Source organism: Lacerta agilis, chromosome 1 (genome assembly GCF_009819535.1).
Source record: "Lacerta agilis isolate rLacAgi1 chromosome 1, rLacAgi1.pri, whole genome shotgun sequence".
NCBI classification, from domain to species: Eukaryota; Metazoa; Chordata; class Lepidosauria; order Squamata; family Lacertidae; genus Lacerta; species Lacerta agilis.
This window is the reverse complement of record NC_046312.1, coordinates 26756237-26774573: the sequence shown is the minus strand read 5'-3', so window position 1 is coordinate 26774573 and position 18337 is coordinate 26756237. Positions and strand designations below refer to the sequence as shown.

Here is an 18337-nt window from a genome sequence, read left to right as displayed (position 1 = left end):
CCTCACTTTTTAACAACAAAAAGAGGTGCTGGTACTGCGTACCCTTGAGTACTCGCTGAAAGAAAGCCCTGGGTAGAGGTCACCCCTGTCACCTGCTGCCTGATTCTCTTACCTGGAGAGACCAAGAATGGAAACCAAAGCCTCCTGCATACGAACAGTGAGCTATGGTTCCTCCTGAGCACATCCACACACCCCACTGCATGAACGCCATACATTCAAGCTCAACGATACCACTTTGAACAGGCACGGCTTTCCCCAAAGAATTCTAGGAGCTGTAGTCAGCAGTGCCGAGAGTTGTTAAGAGACCCCTATTTCCCCTCAGAGTGCTATAAGAATCTGTCCCTCTTCACGGGGAACTCTGGGAACTGCACCCCTGGGAAGGGAATAGGGGATCTCCTAACAACTCTCAGCCCCCTAAACAAACTGTGATTCCCAGAATCCTTCGGAGAAAGGCATGGCTGTTCCAAGTGGTACCACAGTGCTTTAAAGACTGTGCAAATGTGGCCACAGTGCAATAGGTTTCTGAGCAAACCAGAGCTTAGGCCTTGCTCACTAAATGACTTTTTGCAAGCTGTGCCCTCTGAGCCTTAACCACCCCCACCCCCAGCACTGCCCTCCTACCATACAAAGCTGCTGACAGACTCAGAACTACTAAGACAATGTATGTGAAGCACTCTGTAACATTTTAAAGTGCTATATAAATGCTAATTATTACAGTCCATTCTAGCTTTGATGACAGATGCACAACGAACTCCTGGTGTTTCTGGAGAAGCAGCCAGCTTTGTCTGAACATGTCTCAATTAAATTAGAGAGTCCCACTAATTTTACTGAGTCTATATAACTAAATTTGCACACCCTGCTAACTAGAGCCCTTTGGGAGGGACAGATCTTCATTTCCTTGGAAGGAAAGAAGCAGAATACATCTCTGAGCAGCCATTTAAAATGTGATGACTATGTATTTGCTTGTTTTTTGTCTATAATAATCTATGCAGCCGAGGCCCTCATTTGATGTCCACTCCTGTTTCTGTTTCTTTGCAACTGGCCATATTATAGTTTCATACACTATTAATGCATGAATTCTACATCTAAAGAAAATATTCACAATATCTCTTCAGCGTAGGCATGAAAAGCTGGAATGTTACATCCCAAATACCCAAATTGTGATATTCTAAGGCTGGCATGCCAAATTAGATGGCTGCATAATATCGTTTCTATAATTTCTTTGGTTGCATTATTTAGGGGGTGAGAATTGGAAAATCATGAGCTGGATTAGAAACTGACCTAGAGATGAAGATATGGAGGTAATAAATATTATTACCAATGAACTAAGGTCCATATAAAGAGAAATGCTGAGGGTGGTAGTGTTGGTGGTACTGAGGCCCATTCTAAATGTAGATATTTAACCCCCTGACATCTGAAAAGTCCCTGAAAGATACTGTATTTCAGAATCTATCCTAATGTCATCAGCTTTCGTCCAGTAACCATGAGGACTAGAAGTTTGCAAAAATAAAATAAAACGAAATTCCGACTCTGTTAAGACAACCATACTGATGTGATCTTATTTGATATCGATCAACTGGTATATCATGGACATTGAATTGGTTCATGCTTACTTATGCTCATAATCAAGCTGTGATGAGTTTACCGGTATGTCAGTATGGGTAACTTGGGAACATAGCACCGCAATTGGAAAACACGTTGGGCATGTAAATGACCCTGGGTGGGTCCTATCTTTGGCATCTCTTGCTGAAGGATATTGAGCAGCAAAACTGGGAAAGTGGAGGCCTGGATGAGTGAGGAAGAGGAGAGTGGCATCTGAATAAATATATATTCAGTATTCATTAGAAGCAAAGATGGGAATCAAGGGAGTTCCGTGAGTGCAAAGGCCTTTGTTTTTTTCAACAGAACGCAAGTTGAAAGGGAATGGCATCAAATTAGATACTTTCCAAGCCAGCTGCCTCTGAGCTTGCTTTCTCCTTGCCCTTTCTTGTTTGCTTTTGTCAACATCTCCAGTTGACAGTGGTGGAGATAAGCACCTAGAGGTGCTTTTGTGCCTGAAAGGATGTATAAGCAAAGGAGTGTGATTGTAAGCATATGTAGGCCCACTTTAAACCTCATGCACTACATAACTTTCCTTGGAGCTATGAACAGTCACCGGAGCATTTGTCCACACCATTTAATATGTCTATATCACACCTGCATTAGGAACAGTTCAGTATTGCCTGTTGTTTTACAGATTTTTCAGAGGAGTTGTTATTCCTACCCATCCCCTGTTTCTGCTTACCAATTTTCTCAGCTGCCGAGCATTTAAAAGACTTGTTCCCTGGCCTGAGGTTTAGGTGTCTGTCTGTTTTCTTGTTGATACAGCTGGTTTTCTCAATGTGTGAGATGTTCCCAGTGGAGATCCTGTCACTCTGAGACAGATTTGTCAGAAGAGAGAAGCATTCACTTTGGAGGGGGGAGGGACTTATATCCACATCATCATCATCATCATAAATGACAAAAGCACGCACACACCTGTTTTAAACTTTGTGAATCGGGGAAAATGGATGGGCAGAAAAAGGTCTAGGCTTTGGTTATTCAGGCTTTCTAGAAGGATAATCTGCAATGGGATATACTACCTTAGATTGCTTTAAAGGGGGGTTGGATAAAGCCATGGTGCATAAAGTAGTAGTAGTAGTAGTAGTAGTAGTAATAATAATAATAATAATAATAATAATATCCCACCCATTTGGCTGGGTTTCCCCAGCCACTCTGGGCTGCTCCCAATAGAATATTAAAAACACGATAAATTCATCAAACATTAAAAACTTCCCTAAACAGGGCTGCCTTCAGATGTCTTCTAAAAGTCAGAGAGTTGTTTATTTCCTTGACATCTGATGGGAGGGCATTCCACAGGGCGGGCGCCACTACCGAGAAGGCCCTCTGCCTGGTTCCCTGTAACCCAGGAATAGGCAAACTCCGGCCCTCCAGATGTTTGGGACTGCAATTCCCATCATCCCTAGCTACCAGGACCAGTGATCAGGGATGATGGGAACGGTAGTCCCAAACATCTGGAGGGCCGGAGTTTGCCTATGCCTGCTGTAACCTCACTTCTTGCAATGAGGGAACTGCCAGAATGAATGCCTACTAGTTGAGGTGGCATTATCCTACAACCAGGATCAGAGGCTGAATGCCATTTGTTTTGGGCCACGTGGGAGAGTGCTAGAGCCCTGCTCTTCTTCTAGTGAGCTTCCCAACGGGCAGGTGGCTGAACATTGAGCAAACAGGATGCGGGACTGGAATTTGGTCTGATACAGCAGGACTCTTCTTATGATCTTCCTTGAAGGAATGCTTATTCCAAGCAGTGGAGTCCCTAAGGCAGTTTGATGGCACTTGTGTACCTCCTTCTGGCAGCTCCTGAGCCAAGCTGGTGCCAAATGTATTGCTCTGCTTTCCTTTGGACCACATCAGCAAGACCAAGGGAGGTCTTGTCATATGGGCAGCCTAGGACCTCCATACACATGGCCCAGTCTTGTGCCCTGGGGGGGGGGGGTATAGACGGCATTGACTTTCAATGAAAATGAGCTTAATTTGTCATTAATGAAATCAACAATAGGCGCATCTGAATACTTAATTTACAGATCCAGTATTGATTTGTGATTGGCTGAAATTGCTGATTGGCTAGAATTCTTCAAGGAGGAAAGAGATTGGGAAGGAAAATGGCACCACACAGTTTCAAAGGTTAGGGAAAATTTGACTTCGAACAATCATAATAAAATTTGGATTTAGGTGTTGGGAAACCTCTCCAGAATTGCTTTTTTGAGGCAAAAAGCAAACATGGGAAAGATTTGGCTCAGCCCTAACTTAAATGACCAGTTTCCTCCTATTTTATTTTGCGCCGTCAGATCAGATTTGTATGACCTTATATGATAAATGTTTTTTAAAGTTCTCTCCCCATTACAAATTAAAACGAAGTTCTGCTAATTGCTATATCTGAACGAGTGACCCCTTTTCTCTAATTCTGGTTTCCAGTGCGCAAGAAACCATGACATAAATGTTAATTCTGTACAATGAATGGTCAGCACTGTCATGAAAGGTGCCAGGTTGACAAGCCCCAAGGAACTGAAGTTCTCAGTTCTCCAGTAAGCCACAAAACAGCTACAGGCTGCCAGCACTTCCTAATCCTCTTCCTTCAAGACAAAAGCAGTTGTCGTGAGTGTGAGGGCAAAGTTGTGCAAATGTACAGAGCGAGGCACAGACAGAGATGAGGTGTTCTATGAGATTGAATCAACATAGTCAAGGGATGATGGGACCTGTAGTCTGAAATGTCTGGAGAGAACCAGGCTGGAGAAGTCTGCTGTACACCCTTTCAACTGTGAGGATAACCCCCTCCCCCAACATTTTCTTGAGCCTCAAGGAACAGCTGTAAATATTATCATTCTCAAGGCAGAATTAAGGACCATTATGATAGCAGCAGCCAACAGACCAATGGGGTTTGGTTCCCCCCCCATCTCCTCTCTGTTGGAATGTTGGGACCACTGTGACACCAGCAGCCAATAAACCAATCAGGACACGGCCTCCCCCCAGTCTCATCATAACAGCTGCCTCTCTACAGTACAATTGCAGAGGCAAGGAAAGCAGCTCCTGTTGGATTTTTGCCTGACCTGCAGGCTGACAAGGCACAGGACCCCTGCCAAGCTGCTCTAGATAAAGCAAGTGCCAACAGCAAGAAAGGTAGGACAAAGCTAGCCAAGAAAAATAAATGGGAAGTTGAAACGAGTGTGCGCGCACACACACTCGGCTCAGCACATTTTTATGGTCACCTTTCCCACACACACTTCCATCATTTGCAGGAGATCTTTGTCGTTATGAAAGAGAAGCATGAAAGAAAATCCTCAGTAGAATGGACTCATTTTACAGAGTGATTTTTTTCCTTAATATGGCAGACCTGTACACTCTCTCTCTCACACACACACACACACACACACTCACACTTAAACTTTAAGAGGAAATCCCTTTGAACAGCACTGCATAAACACTGTCTGCTGGTGTACCCAAGAGGGGGAAAACACACTTGAAATCATGCCTTTTCTTGACGTGATGGTGCTGCTAAATATATGATTCACCCATGAATTACAGAGCAGTAAATAAAGCCACTGACAGCCAATAAACAAAGGCAGAGTGAAGTCCCAGTGCTTTATGGTGTCACCAGAAACGCCTTGATGTATTTATAGCCTGCCTCACACTTTTGGTTCTAATTTGTTTTTTATAAACATTTTTATTTGTACATAGTCATCGTCAAAATCAGAGCCCCTTTTCCTATTTTCACTCATACACCATTTCGTGGCCAGCAGGCCAGGCACTCTCAAGGAAAGCCAAAGCATTAAGGCCACATGAGCTTCTGCCAGTACTAGATTAATTGCAGAACTATTTAGTATAATTGCAACTAATAGTATAAGGTTCATAACAGCATGCTTTTCCTGAGTTTTTTTTTTTTTAATTTCCACAACAGGTTACCCTTTATGACTTTTGAAAGCTGAGACTTAACAAATTACTATCTAACTAAGTAACTAACTAATTTCCATGCTTGATGTGGCCTGCGCTCATCTAATACCAGTAGCAGAATTTCCCACCTTTTGATAACGGAAATGGGCATATGGCCTTGTGGCTGGGGAAACAAACATTGTGATGGAACGTAAGCTCGTTGCATGCAGACGAGAATTCTACCACTGAACCACCAATGCACTTGTAACAACATGATCCCTTGTAACAACATGATTAAGGTTTTTAAATTTGGACTGTTAAGATGTAAGATTCTATGGACATGTATGAGTAAGTGTAAAATAATGGAACCAGGATGGGGAGTGGAGGGAACTCAGTTAAGATGTATGAGTTAAATTTTTGATTATGATGTTTGTTTTTTGTTATTATAAAATTAATAAATTGTATAAAAAACAGGAATAGGACAATGGACTTCATCACAGCCCATAGTGATGCTACATGTACAAACCATCTATAGCTAGCGGAAGAGCCGTAGCTTAATTGTAGAGTACATGTCTTGTCTGCAAAAGTTTCAGTTTCAACCCACAACATCTAGGTAGGGCTGGAACAGATTCCTATCTGACACCCAGGAGAACTGCTTCAAGTCATGCTAGACAGTGCTGAGCCACATGGACCAATAAACTGAAATGGTGTAAGGCAACTTCCTCTGTTCCATCTAAATAGCACTCACATAATGGTGCATATAGTGAGAGGAGGTAGCAATTCCCCCAGCAATTCACAACTGCAGTTTGAAAGCTTGTGGTGGGAGAGATGGAAATTGATGTTGTGAGCCAGGTTTTGGGGCTTCCATAAAAATGTTTGCGCTAAGTGAGATGCTAAGGTTTCTGTGACACAAGTCTCTTGAGCTTCTCTTGAGCATCCCATAGAAAGAAAGACAGATTGTCTCTCACCAGGAGCCTTCTTTTGAAATGCAAACTTATAAATGTATGTGTTAAATTGTACTTTAATTCAATTTTGGAGAGGTTAAGGGTGGAAAAGAGGAAATGACAAAAGTCTACCCTAAGGCAGGGTTACAATGCACACCTCCAAAATCACTGTATAGTATTCTAAATCTCTGAAATGCAGCATTAAGAGTCGAGGAGCTTCCTTTTCATTATCTCTTGGAGGAAGGACAGTCTTACAATGATCAGAATGGAGTCAGCCGCAACTTCTTTCATCCCAAATGCTCATTATCTTGCAGGATAGAGCCCCCACCCCTTGTCCACCAGCACCACCAACTTCCAGATTTACCAAATGAGTGATGCAGGAATGATTAACTCTTTCCAGATACTCTATGAATACTAACTTTCCATCCTATACCTGCATCACACAAATACACACACACACACAGAGAGAGAGAAAGAGTGCAAAGCAGACACCAGACCAGATTTCAATTTACAAGCAGAATAGACTGGAGTCTATTGTTCAGTCTCATAGTATGTCAGTATGATACATCTTAATGTGTTTGCTTTTAGCACACATTTGGGAGTATGATCCGGATGAATGCAAATGTTACAATATATTTCACTGTGGGCAGCATAGCTGGAATGCAGGCCGGGAATTCAAAGTCAGGGGGGAAAGGCATAAGCTACAGACACATACCCACTTATTTGGAAGCATGGCCACTGAAATAAGTGGGAATTTTCAGAGGGGTAACCGTGCTTGTCAGTTGCAGCAAAAGCAACAGATTCTTGTGACACCTTGCATACTAACAAATATATTATGGCATAGAGTTCTGAATTTAAGGAATATCACCTGCAAATGGGCATATCTCTGAGTAAACATGGGCAGGATTGGGCTGCTTTCAAGTTTTACAGGCTCTAATGATCCCATCAGCTAGATTTTGTCAACAGGTTTACCACACCTATCAGCCAATCACCCATTCCTACCACCCTTCTGAGTAATACCATTCCCCACTCTCTCACTATATATAAGGGTCTGGTGACTTCTGTTTAAGTGTATCTGAAGAAGTGTGCATGCACACGAAAGCTCATACCAAGAACAAACTTAGTTGGTCTCAAAGGTGCTACTGGAAGGAATTTTTTAATTTTTTTATTTTGTTTTGACTATGGCAGACCCAACACGGCTACCTACCTGTAACTAGATTTCTTTGTTATTCAAAGAATCAATTGGGCACATTGTAATATAGTAAGTTTTATTACCTCCTTTTATTTCTTACTGCAGTACTCAGTTAAGGGAGCAAAGTCACTCATGAAAAGGTGGGCCCCCCATTTTTATTATTTTTTAAAAAGGAAATATCATTTGTGCAGGTCTTCTTTTTTGTTTTTTTAAAGCTGTGTATAAGAAATAGGGCTTCTTTTGACAATGAGTCAAGAATACCTTCTGCATTATATACTGCCACTTGTCACAACAGAGCCAGCATCTGATGCTCATGAACCTGATTGGATCATTGTATGGATGAGGAAGGGTTTGCAACAGATAGTTGTGGGTGCTAGCTTTGGGGGTAAGACACCCAAGAGACGGGTGCATTGTGCTTTCCCACATTTTAGCGTTAGCAGGTGAAGTTGGAAGAAAGCAACTGAGTTCAGATTCTATGATTCTGGTTTTGCTTCCCCAACAGTTCCAAGCCTTCTTTGTTCCTCAGTTTCTCCAGTCTCCTAATTAAAGTAGATACAGGATACAGATACAGATAGCCTCTTCCTTTTCTTCATTATCTTATATATCTTAGATTGGAAGCTTGCAGGCACGGTTTATGTGCTTTTTAATACAATTACTGTGTGGCACATAGCTGTTGAGCTGCATTATATTATATTATATTATATTGTATTATATTATATTATATTATATTATATTATATTATATTATATTATATTATATTATATTATATTATATTATGCATCTGTTCTCATCTATTAGCTCAGTCACATCACTGAATCATTTCTCAAACTTAAATAATTTATTCCTGTGTATGTAGTGGTTGCAGGAGTAGCCAACATGGTGTTTTTTGGACTACAATTCCCAGCAGCCTCAGCCAGCATATCCAATGGTCAGGGATGATGAGAGTTGTAGCCCTACACGAAGAAAACTGAGGCTTAAATCACCACTTGGGCTGCAACTAGATGGTATGATGTGAGATCCATGGCTGAATGTCCTGCTGGTTTGTATGTTTGAAGGGCAAATAGGATACGACCACTCAGAGAAATATTTTGGATCAGGGCCAAGAAGCTGGATTAGGAACCATTTCCCTCATGCTAATTTTTGTCCACCCTCCCATTGGCCACTTTGACAGGTGGGCAGACCCACCTGTCACCATGATGTCATATGGACCATTTTTTCCTTTGCAGAATGGCTATAACTTGTAGTAGAGTCTACATTGACTGAAAGAGGGCAACATAAATGGTGAGGGATATTACAAAATTACCCCTCAGAGCTGGTGTTGCCTCCGGTATTGGGGGCACATATGCAACCTATATGATTGGTCTGCCACATGGAGCAAATGGCAACTCTGAGAAAATAATGCAAGGGATGAAACAAACACATTTTCTGAACACTGCAGCTCTGGTCTAAATTAAGCCATTGTCCTATAGAAAATTTACAAAAGATGTCCTGCCATCACATTTTGTTTAGTCCTTAGCCACCAAGTTCATTGTATGACCTTCTGCAAGTCGCTCTGTCTTAGCCTAGCCTTAGCCTTACAGGGTTGCTGTAAGAATAAAAGGTTCTAGACATATTACTCTCAGTTCCTTTGGTCAGCGATGGATCACCTGTGACACCCCAGATATGGGAATACAGCTCCCATCCACCCCCAACCCAGCATGCTGAGCAGCCAGGGATTACGGGAGTTGTAATGCAACAATATCTGAAGGACCACAGGTTTGCCATCCCTGCCTAAGAGGAAGGGTGGCATATAAACTAATTATTATTATTATTAATATTATTATTATTAGTACCCCGCCCATCTGGCTGGATTTCCCCAGCCACTCTGGGCGGCTTCCAACAAAAATCAAATACATTAAAATATCACACATTAAAAGCTTCCCTAAACAGGGCTGCCTTCAGATGTCCTCTAAATGTCTGGTAGTTGTCTATCTCTTTGACATCTGAAGGGAGGGAGTTCCACAGGGCGGGCGCCACTACCGAGAATATATATCCTGTAAATATATTTATAGAAGAGTAAAACTTACCTAAAAGGTTTATTCAAGTCACTGAGGCCACAGACCAGCTAAGTAGAATTGCTGTATCTTTTTCCTCACAGTTTTTCTGTGCCATTATACAATTTTACGTGTTAAGCGATTTATTAGCCAGTCTTTAGCCAAGGATCTCAGAGCGGCTTACAAAATAATACAATAAAACAAATAAAACCACACACCATAAAATCAAATTGCAGCAGAGCAGAATAAAATGGCAACATTAAAAATGACACATTAACAACTAGGGCGAAAAGCAGAAATTCGACAACTGGTGCTTTTTCTATCTGTGCATGACCCCACACATGGGAAACCTTCATCTGGTGAATTTCTCATTGTGCCATGGGTGTTAAAATGCAAGGAAGCAGTGCCATAAACACACACACACACACACACACACACACACAAAGTTGGGCTCTCCTAAATGGTGCAACAAAGTGTTTTTATTTGACTCTGCTAACAGAGCCACAAGAGCCCATTTCCTCAATTTTCTTCCCATAACTACTGGTGCCTGGTTGTTGTTTTTTCGCTCCCTTGCCCACTTGCAATACCAAGTTGCATTATGACAAGCTTTTTTTGAACTCCTAATACATTCTGGTACAGGGATCATTCATTTCTTTCCCTTTTTACTCTGCAATCTTTTGCAAGAGCTTAGATTGCCTTTCCCACATTCCCAAGGTTCTCTTTGCTGCGATGTTCAGCACATCCTCTGTTGAGATCCAGTTCAAAAGCCCCACCTTAAAAAAAAGAAAGCCTGTATCATAGACAGCCACACTACTTGGCAGTGAGCCTCTCCTCCTGTTGCCCATAACCTCACAGCTGGCACTAAGCAAATCAAGGAGGCCCAGGTACAAAAACACCACTTCTTTAGTCACAAATTTGTGTATTAAGAGCAGAGATGCTGATGCTTCTTCTTGCTATTGGATAGTTTAATATTGCTTTATTTGATACACGTTTATTTTAAAGTTATTGTGACTTTTTATATTGAACCAGATTATTATTTTGATATGTGTTGGAAGCAGCCCAGGGTGGCTGGGGCAACCTATGGACAGGGTATAAATAAAAACTTATGATTATTATTGCTGGCATGGTACTCTTGAAATAAGCAGCATCCTCTCCCTCCCCACCCCACCCCCGCCAAATTTCTGCTAGTATTTAGCCTCCCCTCCTGCCTCCCTGCTTTTACCTCTGTCTCCCTGTCTAAATAAAGATGCATCTTTTGTTTCCTCTTCTCCTTTGGGGCTAGCAACAATAAAACTGTAATTACATTTCAGAAAGCCATTTGAAAAAGGGTTTGGGATGGAACTGGAATGGAGCCAATATGTCCTTTGGGGTTCTGAGATAGTAGATCAGCTTGTTGTCCTGTGCATGCATTCTGAAGAAGGGGTTTCTCTGCCTGCAGAGGCTAGTTTTCCCATCCTAAAGTCAGAAGCTCAGTTATTATATTATTTTGGTACAGAGGGGGATTACTACAAGGTAATGTGTGTGTGTGTGTGTGTGAGAGAGAGAGAGAGAGAGAGAGAGAGAGAGAGAGAGAAATACTCAATACCTCTAAAACTCACTCCATCCATCCTCTTTTAGGCTTTTATTTAGTAAAGTTTACTATATACACAGATTTCTCTCCCCCCCCCCCGCCAACCTCAAGGCATAGGTGTCAGATGCACTGGAAATTAGACAGAGGCAGGTTGTATCAGATGCTCTCTTTTATTGCATTTCAGGTATGAATGGGGTGGGGAATCATGTGTAGTACCTAGCTCAGGAGGGGAATCTTCCAGCCACAGTTATTTTTTTATGTGTATTGATTACTGTGGATGATAATTTGTTATTACAATAACCTTTCTGAAGCTGGGTGTGACTAATGGGTTTGATTACCTTCCTTGCTACTTTCCCTCTCATTTAAGCTCTGCGATTCAAAGTAACACTATAGGGAAAGGGAGATAATCTCTCCCCCCCCTCTCTCTGTGTTGCTTTATGAGTATACACAGTATAATATGAATGGAGGAGGTGGGGCTGCAGGTTCCTACTTCAGCCCCTCCTTTCCCGGGAACCAGCCAGTCCCTCTGCAGGGTGTTTGGGCTGCACTGATTCGCTCTCTGGAGTGATCCAATTTGCATGCGGTTCACTCATTTGTGAATTTGGCTCCCTAAGTCTTTGCTTCACTTCACCTGAGCTTCCTAGTTGCCTTCACTTTAAGTGAGCTCGCCCTGAGCATCCTGTTCCATCATTTTTTTAAAAAAAGAAAGAAATTAAGGAGGGGGAGCTCAGTTTCTGTCTCTCTTGTGGATTCTAGACTTTCCTTCCTTTCTCTCCCTCTCTTTTACCTCTGCTTCTTCAGTTTTTTTCTCCTCTCCTCTTCTGTTAACACGGGAAGATCTGGCAAGCCTTTCTCTTCCAGAACACGCGGTGTTGTCAACCAGTTTTCAGCTCCCAAGCTGCCTGGATTCGAGGAGAACGTGGATCCAGTTTTTCCTCCTCCTCCTCTTTCTTCTTCTTCTTCTTTTGGAGGGGTGCATGTGTTTGCTCGTGTGCCAGGGCGCGTATGCATGTGTGAAGGAGAGAAGCCCAAGCCATTCTGCAGTGCAACATTTGCCAGTGGAGAAGCAGCAGCCAGACCAAACAAAGCCAAGAACTTGGAATTGGGATAAACAAGCAAACAACAACAACAACAACAACAACAACAACAACAACATACTTTATAACCTTTCTGGGGTCTCTGGCTATTTGCCCCCCGCTTCTGAATTCTCCTCTCTCCAGCTAAAAGTGAGAGAAAGGGGGATATGGGCAGGGGGGAATCCTTGAGGATCCTGTGAGCTTGGAGGAGGAACCTGACAGGTGAAAGAACAGGGGGGCGGGGGAGATCCTTCTCTCCCTGCTATGCGTGGCTCCACGGATCTCCTCTGGAAGCTTGGTACGTCTAAGGGGAACCTGGCACAATAAAAGAGAGAGGGGGGAGAAAGAGAGAACCGGCTCCGGGGAGGATCCAGCTTGAATTGCTCGCTCTTGCGTTGGTTGGCTGCTTAACCCTTTCCGCACCTATTCCCCCCCCCCCAATCGCATACACACTCCCACTTCGGAAGCGACTCTTTTTTCCCCCTCGCTCTCCTCCGCAGCTGGGTAGGATGGGGCCCTTGGCATCATGAACCATACTCTCTTTCCCCGGCTGGAATTCGAACTGCTTGGTCCCTCGTAGGCTTATCTATAATAGATATCCCCCCACACCCTTTTTCCGCCCTGCGCCTCGAACATGCGGTGCGTTGATCTGAGAACAGCACCGGGAGGCTGTCCCGCCTGGACCCTGTGGATGTGCTCCCTCTTTTGGGGATGGATCCTCAGCTCGGTGTGGAGTTCCTCCAGCGTGGATTTGCCTGCGTCCTCTTCCTCGTCGTCCGCCTCGCAGGCTCAGCAAGAGCACCATTTCCATGGCAGCAGCAAGCACCACTCCGTGCCTATCTCTATCTACCGCTCCCCCGTCTCCCTGCGAGGAGGACACGGTGGGTTCTGCTTCACTTTCCTTTCCCTTTCGGAGTAGCCTGAGGAGGACGGCGGCGGGCGAGGCGAAGCGGGAAGTCCATGGCTCCGACCGAGAAGCTCCGCGGCTCTCCTTTCCTTCCTTCCGTTCCCCACCCCTCCCTTTCCCATAGATCAATTCTCTCCTCAGGAGGGGAAAAAAGAAAAAGAAAAAAAAAAGGCGAGAAGTTTCCCCGCGAAAAAAAAGCTCCTTCGAGCGAAACGCCTCAGTCCGTCTCCCTCCTTCTCCGGCCGCGCGTGACTGTGCTTAACCCCTTTGCCTCTCCAGTCAGCGGGGTGGGGGGGAGGGAGAGAAACCCAGAAGGGACTTTCCCGCCTCAGGGCTTTTGTTGTGTTGTGGTGGTGGTTTGTTGTTTCCGCCGCCGTTGGAAAGGCGCCAGGATAGAAGCAGCGGCTCTTCTGAGGGCTTGACGACCGGGAGCCGGCCTGGGCGGGAACGAGGGGGGTTGAAAAGCAAAGAGTGGCTTCTCTTTTCTCCCCGGCGCTCCGCGTACGCGCGCAGCGCAGGGAAGGGCAGGGATGTCGGGAACGGGAGGCGGGAGCAGCGGGCGGCGAGGGGATCCTTCCGAGAGAGGCTGCCTCCTGTGCGCGCTTCGTCTGACCCTGGCGGCAGACTTCGGAGCCGGTGAAACCTGAGAGGTTCCCCCCACCCCTCGCCCATTTACTAGAAGCCTCTTCTCCCATGGCCGGAGGAGCGGCGAACAACCTGGTTGTCAGCGGCTGCGTTTCTTTCGGATTCTTGGTCAGCCTGGCTGGAGGTGGGAGGGTGTGTGTGGATTCTTGGAGATGATGAAGGACGGAAGAGTTTTCACACGTTCGTTTTCTAACATGAAATGTAATTTGGGGAAAGGCTGTGCCCCCCCCCCCAAATGTTTCTCTCGTTTTCCCTAATTGCGAGACTCTGGCCCTACACGGGAGATTCTCTCATCTTCTCCCATCCCACAAAAGGGGGGGGGGCACCCAGAGAGGGACTGTGCCGCGCGCACCTTTTCTCGGCAGTACGGATCTGGGAAACAGGTTCGAGGAAGCACTATTAAATCCAAGAGCGGATGGGACAACCTCTCGGCAGATGCACTTCCTATAGCGCCAGCGCCTATACCGTTGCTGAGAATCGCGAGGGGGAGAATGCCATTCTTTTCAGGTCCTGCTTTGCAGGTAGCTTCCCTTCGGAGCATCTGGCTGGACACTCTGAGAACAGCATGCTGGACTAGGTGGGCCAGTGGCCTGATCGAAGGCGTGGAATGGCAATCCTTCGTTTCCTCTGGGCTCCCCTCGCCAGCAGAGTTTCAGTCCTTTCAGGAGTGGCGGCGCGCGGGGGGTGGGCGGGGATTTGATTTTGATTGCCCCCCCCCCGCAGAATTTCTGATCTGAGAATAAAAGGTGTTTAAGGCCTATTGTAGAAGTCGCCCCGGCTGCTCTGGAAGCGCCCCGCAATGTATAGGGGTTGCGTCAGTGTTAACCAAGAGCTGTGGGGGCAGTTGGTCTATATGCGCAAAGGCGCTCGTCTTCCGTATAACCGAGCCCTGCTGTACAGCCCCGAGCCTTGTTGCCTCCTGACCCGCACTGGTTTTGAGGAGGCGGGCGCACCATACACAAACAATCCTGCTGCTCGTTTGCCCGCGGAAGAAACGCAGCAGGATTGCACGCACGTGAAACGTGTCTACTCAGAAGTTAGTTCCGTTGTAGTTGGGGGGTGGGTGGGCTTGCTGCTAAACAAACGTGCATAAGATTGCAGAGAGAGCCACTTAGCAAACATCTCAGATCCAAGCCTATAGTCTTCCTTAGGATTTTCCTAAGCAACCCCCGCCACCCGGTTTCTGGCGTATGGCTTAATCCAAGTTGGAAATTGCCAGCATCGGAATGGCCCCGCCTCTCTCAATTTTATTTGATGAAGTTGTCAGGGAGCTCGCCGGGGCTTCCAAATGGAAGCACTCTGTCGTGGTGCCTGGCTTGTCTTGCTGTGTCCTGGGTACTGATTCATTGAGAGGAGTGGGGGGGGGGGAAGCGCAGAGAAAATAATAGGAACTAGATTGTTGGGGGAGTGTTGCGTATAGTGCCAGAGAGAACAAAGAAAAGGGGTTCCTGAAGAAAGCATTAGAAGGCAGAGAGGGGCGCGCGGGTAGTGGGGGAACCAAGAAGCAATTGGACTGGTGCAGTATCGACCACTGCCTGCCCCCCCTTGAATATAGATTTTTTTAAAATAAATGCTGGCTGTCGATGAAAATTCCTGCATGCGTTTCTTAGTTCTGTTGCCATCTTTCGGGCAGCGAAGAGTTAATCCAGGTGGCTGCTGAAGTTCTAAAAATGCGAGCCTTCCCTTGGGCAAGAAAAGGACTATATCAGCCAAGGGAGTGTTAAATCTGGTTTCTTCCCGTAAGTCATTTTCCCTCCTCTGGCTGCTGCTAGCGCTTAGCGCCCCCTACAGTTGTCCGCGCCCCCTTCCTGCAATCCAACAGGGAGGTACACAAGAAAGTGGCAGCAATGGGAGGGGACACAGAAAGGGTTAAGTGTCTATGGGGTGGGGATGAGTGAGCTTTGCTTCACATATTTCTGAGGAACAATGGGTATATTTCAGATAAGGATAGAAACCTCTCCTCCGGAGTAAGTGCTGTTATTTCATTTGATGGGGTTAACTTTCAAATACCAGTAAGTGTGCTTTAGGACTGCTCCCTTATTTAAATTTCAAGTTCATTCTCTAGCAATCCTTTGCAAGTGAAATGTGCCTTCCCGTCTGCAGGAGTCCAGCAATGGGGTGAAGGGAGGGAAAGATAGTTTTCTGTCGCTGCCTGTGACTAAAAGCCAAGGAGGCACGGGGAACCTTGAGACACTTGATTCTCTAGTTTGGGGTGCCCATTGTGGCATAGCATGTGGTAGCAAGTTCCTCACCATCCTGCATACATGGTGGCTTTGACATTTTAGAGCAAGGAGAGGACAACTCCCCCCCTTTCTTTGAAAGTTCCGTTCCCTAGGAGGCAAATCCTTAGAGGTCACATCCTAGTGTTGAGAGAGCAGGGCCAGAGCCACTTACTCTCATCTTGATCACTGCTCCTCTCTGTTTCTTTCTCAGAGTGGGCTGATGATAATCAGGAGGGTGTGTGTGTAATTATGACAATCTTACTTCCACCTCCACCTCACTCATTGCCATCTGCATGAAATTAGCTTGGTAGCCTTGAATTATGTGTCCTCCACCCATTGTTGGGTTGCAGCTCCCATTAGCCATAGGTCAAGGATAATAGATGTTGTAGTCCAGAAACATCTGGAGGGCCACAGGTTCCTCATCCCTGCTCTATAGGATGCTGTGGAGTAATGAAGGGCAGTTCCTTAAAAATGAGGAACGCTTTGATGGCAGGATGGTACCCAAACTGCCTAATGGGCTGTTGAATGTTTGTGCCAGGCCTCAGCTCTAGAACATGTTTTGGTGGTCCAGTGCTGAGTGCTGAAATATATGAGAAGTTAGAACAAAGTGGTAAGCACCTTTTCCTTGCCACCAAGTAAGCACTGCTTAGCCCTACATACATGGGGTTAAGGGGCAGAACTTCCAGATCAGATAGTGTTCTGGGCAGGTGTCAAACCTAGCCACCTCTTCTTAGAAATTAAGCACTGTTTGAAAGTAAATGAAATGAGACCCTATCTGTAGTAAGTGACTTCCAGCGCATCACACTCTTTTCATTTTTCTGCAACGGTTGGAGAGCTTGGCCATGACCCAAGCACTCCTGCTGATCTTGAACTCTTCCTTGTAGTCCTTTCTGTGTTTCTTCAGACATTAGCTGACAGCTCAAGCCTGGGAAGCTTTGTCCTCATTATGAGCATTGCTTTGTTGCCCTGAGCATACACCCTTGCTCAGATGGTAGCAAATGAACATCATTAAGAATGCTTCAGCCTTGACCTGCCATTCTGTTCTCCCTCCCATCCAAGGCAGACTTGCCGGCTTTCACTGAGAATGAGTGTGAGCCAGTGTGGGTACAAATCCCAACTCTTCCATGATGTAAAGTGGGTCAGGGTGAAGATAAATGAGAGATGATAAGGGGGGGGGGCGAAGCTGCATGTTGCACATTAAAGTAGTGCAGAACTATTTAAGAATAAACATTTCTAGCATGCTGCTCCCCTATTCAGAGCCAGTATTCAGGTTTTACTTTTCTTTTCATTGGGGGCCAGTCAGTCTTTGCATTTCTGATCTACAGCTCACCTTGTTCTACAGTCCCTAATCATTTCCTTAATTATGCCCTTCACCATGCACTGCTATAGATGCCTACTCAGAATAAATTTCAGTGGGTTCAATGGGGCATACCCTTGGGTAACTGGGTATGCAATTACAACCATGGTCTTGTTTTGCAATTTGAACTATATTCCCTAGCCCAAGAAATTCTGACACCTGAGGTAGACCCCAAAATGGCACACATACCCCTCTGCCAGGGAAGAAGGGTTGACAAAAGATCTACATCAGGAACAAGTGGGGAGGGGAAGATTGACATTGGGATCTGCTGCCCCTGTGAATCCTGCTGCCTGAAGCTATTGCCTCACCTTGCCTCATGGGTGGGCTGGCTCTGATAGTCCCATGTCTGGTAAGCCTTAACTTTTGAGTGTTGGCTACCTGTTACTTTCTCCCAGCAATGTCTGCTTCCCCCACCCCTGGTCTTACCATGAAGAATCCTTCCATTGTGATCTTACCGGTAATTGCAAAAGTTAGCCAGAACTGTCACACTGAAAGCAGCTATCCCATTCATTTCAGTAGAAGCTCTTCATAATAACTTTTGCTGCTTTATTTTCCTTAGTTGGAACAATGCCCAAATGATTCAGTTGAATATTACATTCTTCATCTAAAAGGTCTTTGGACAGATAGTTTTTCATGCATTTTCCTACATTGGTCATACTTTTAAAGAATAAATTATTTTATATTTCCAGTTGACTTTACATTTATCCTTATAATAGGCTATGTAATACTACAGGCAATTATAAATACCCCTTGAGGAAGCTTTCTTCTGTGGGCCTCAATAATGTCAAATTAGCTACAGATAATATGGTTTTTTTAAAAAATGTCTGTTTATTGCAGGCATAGGCAACCTTCAGCCCTCCAGATGTTTTGGCCTACAACTCCCATGATCCCTAGCTAACAGGACCAGTGGTCAGGGATGATGGGA

General features: G+C 45.0%; 1 protein-coding gene across 13 annotated transcripts in view; it reads left to right on the top strand.

Annotated features, from left to right (window-relative positions):
• Positions 1-12358: 12358 nt before the first annotated feature.
• The window catches only part of LOC117042284 (neurexin-3-beta), a 421258-nt gene continuing 415279 nt past the window's right edge, over positions 12359-18337 (top strand). For all 13 annotated transcript variants that reach the window (XM_033141904.1, XM_033141869.1, XM_033141889.1 and 10 more), the window contains exon 1: positions 12359-13162. In XM_033141904.1, coding sequence (XP_032997795.1) covers positions 12916-13162 — 247 coding nt within the window. In that variant the 5' untranslated portion in view covers positions 12359-12915. The remainder of the gene's footprint in view (positions 13163-18337) is intronic.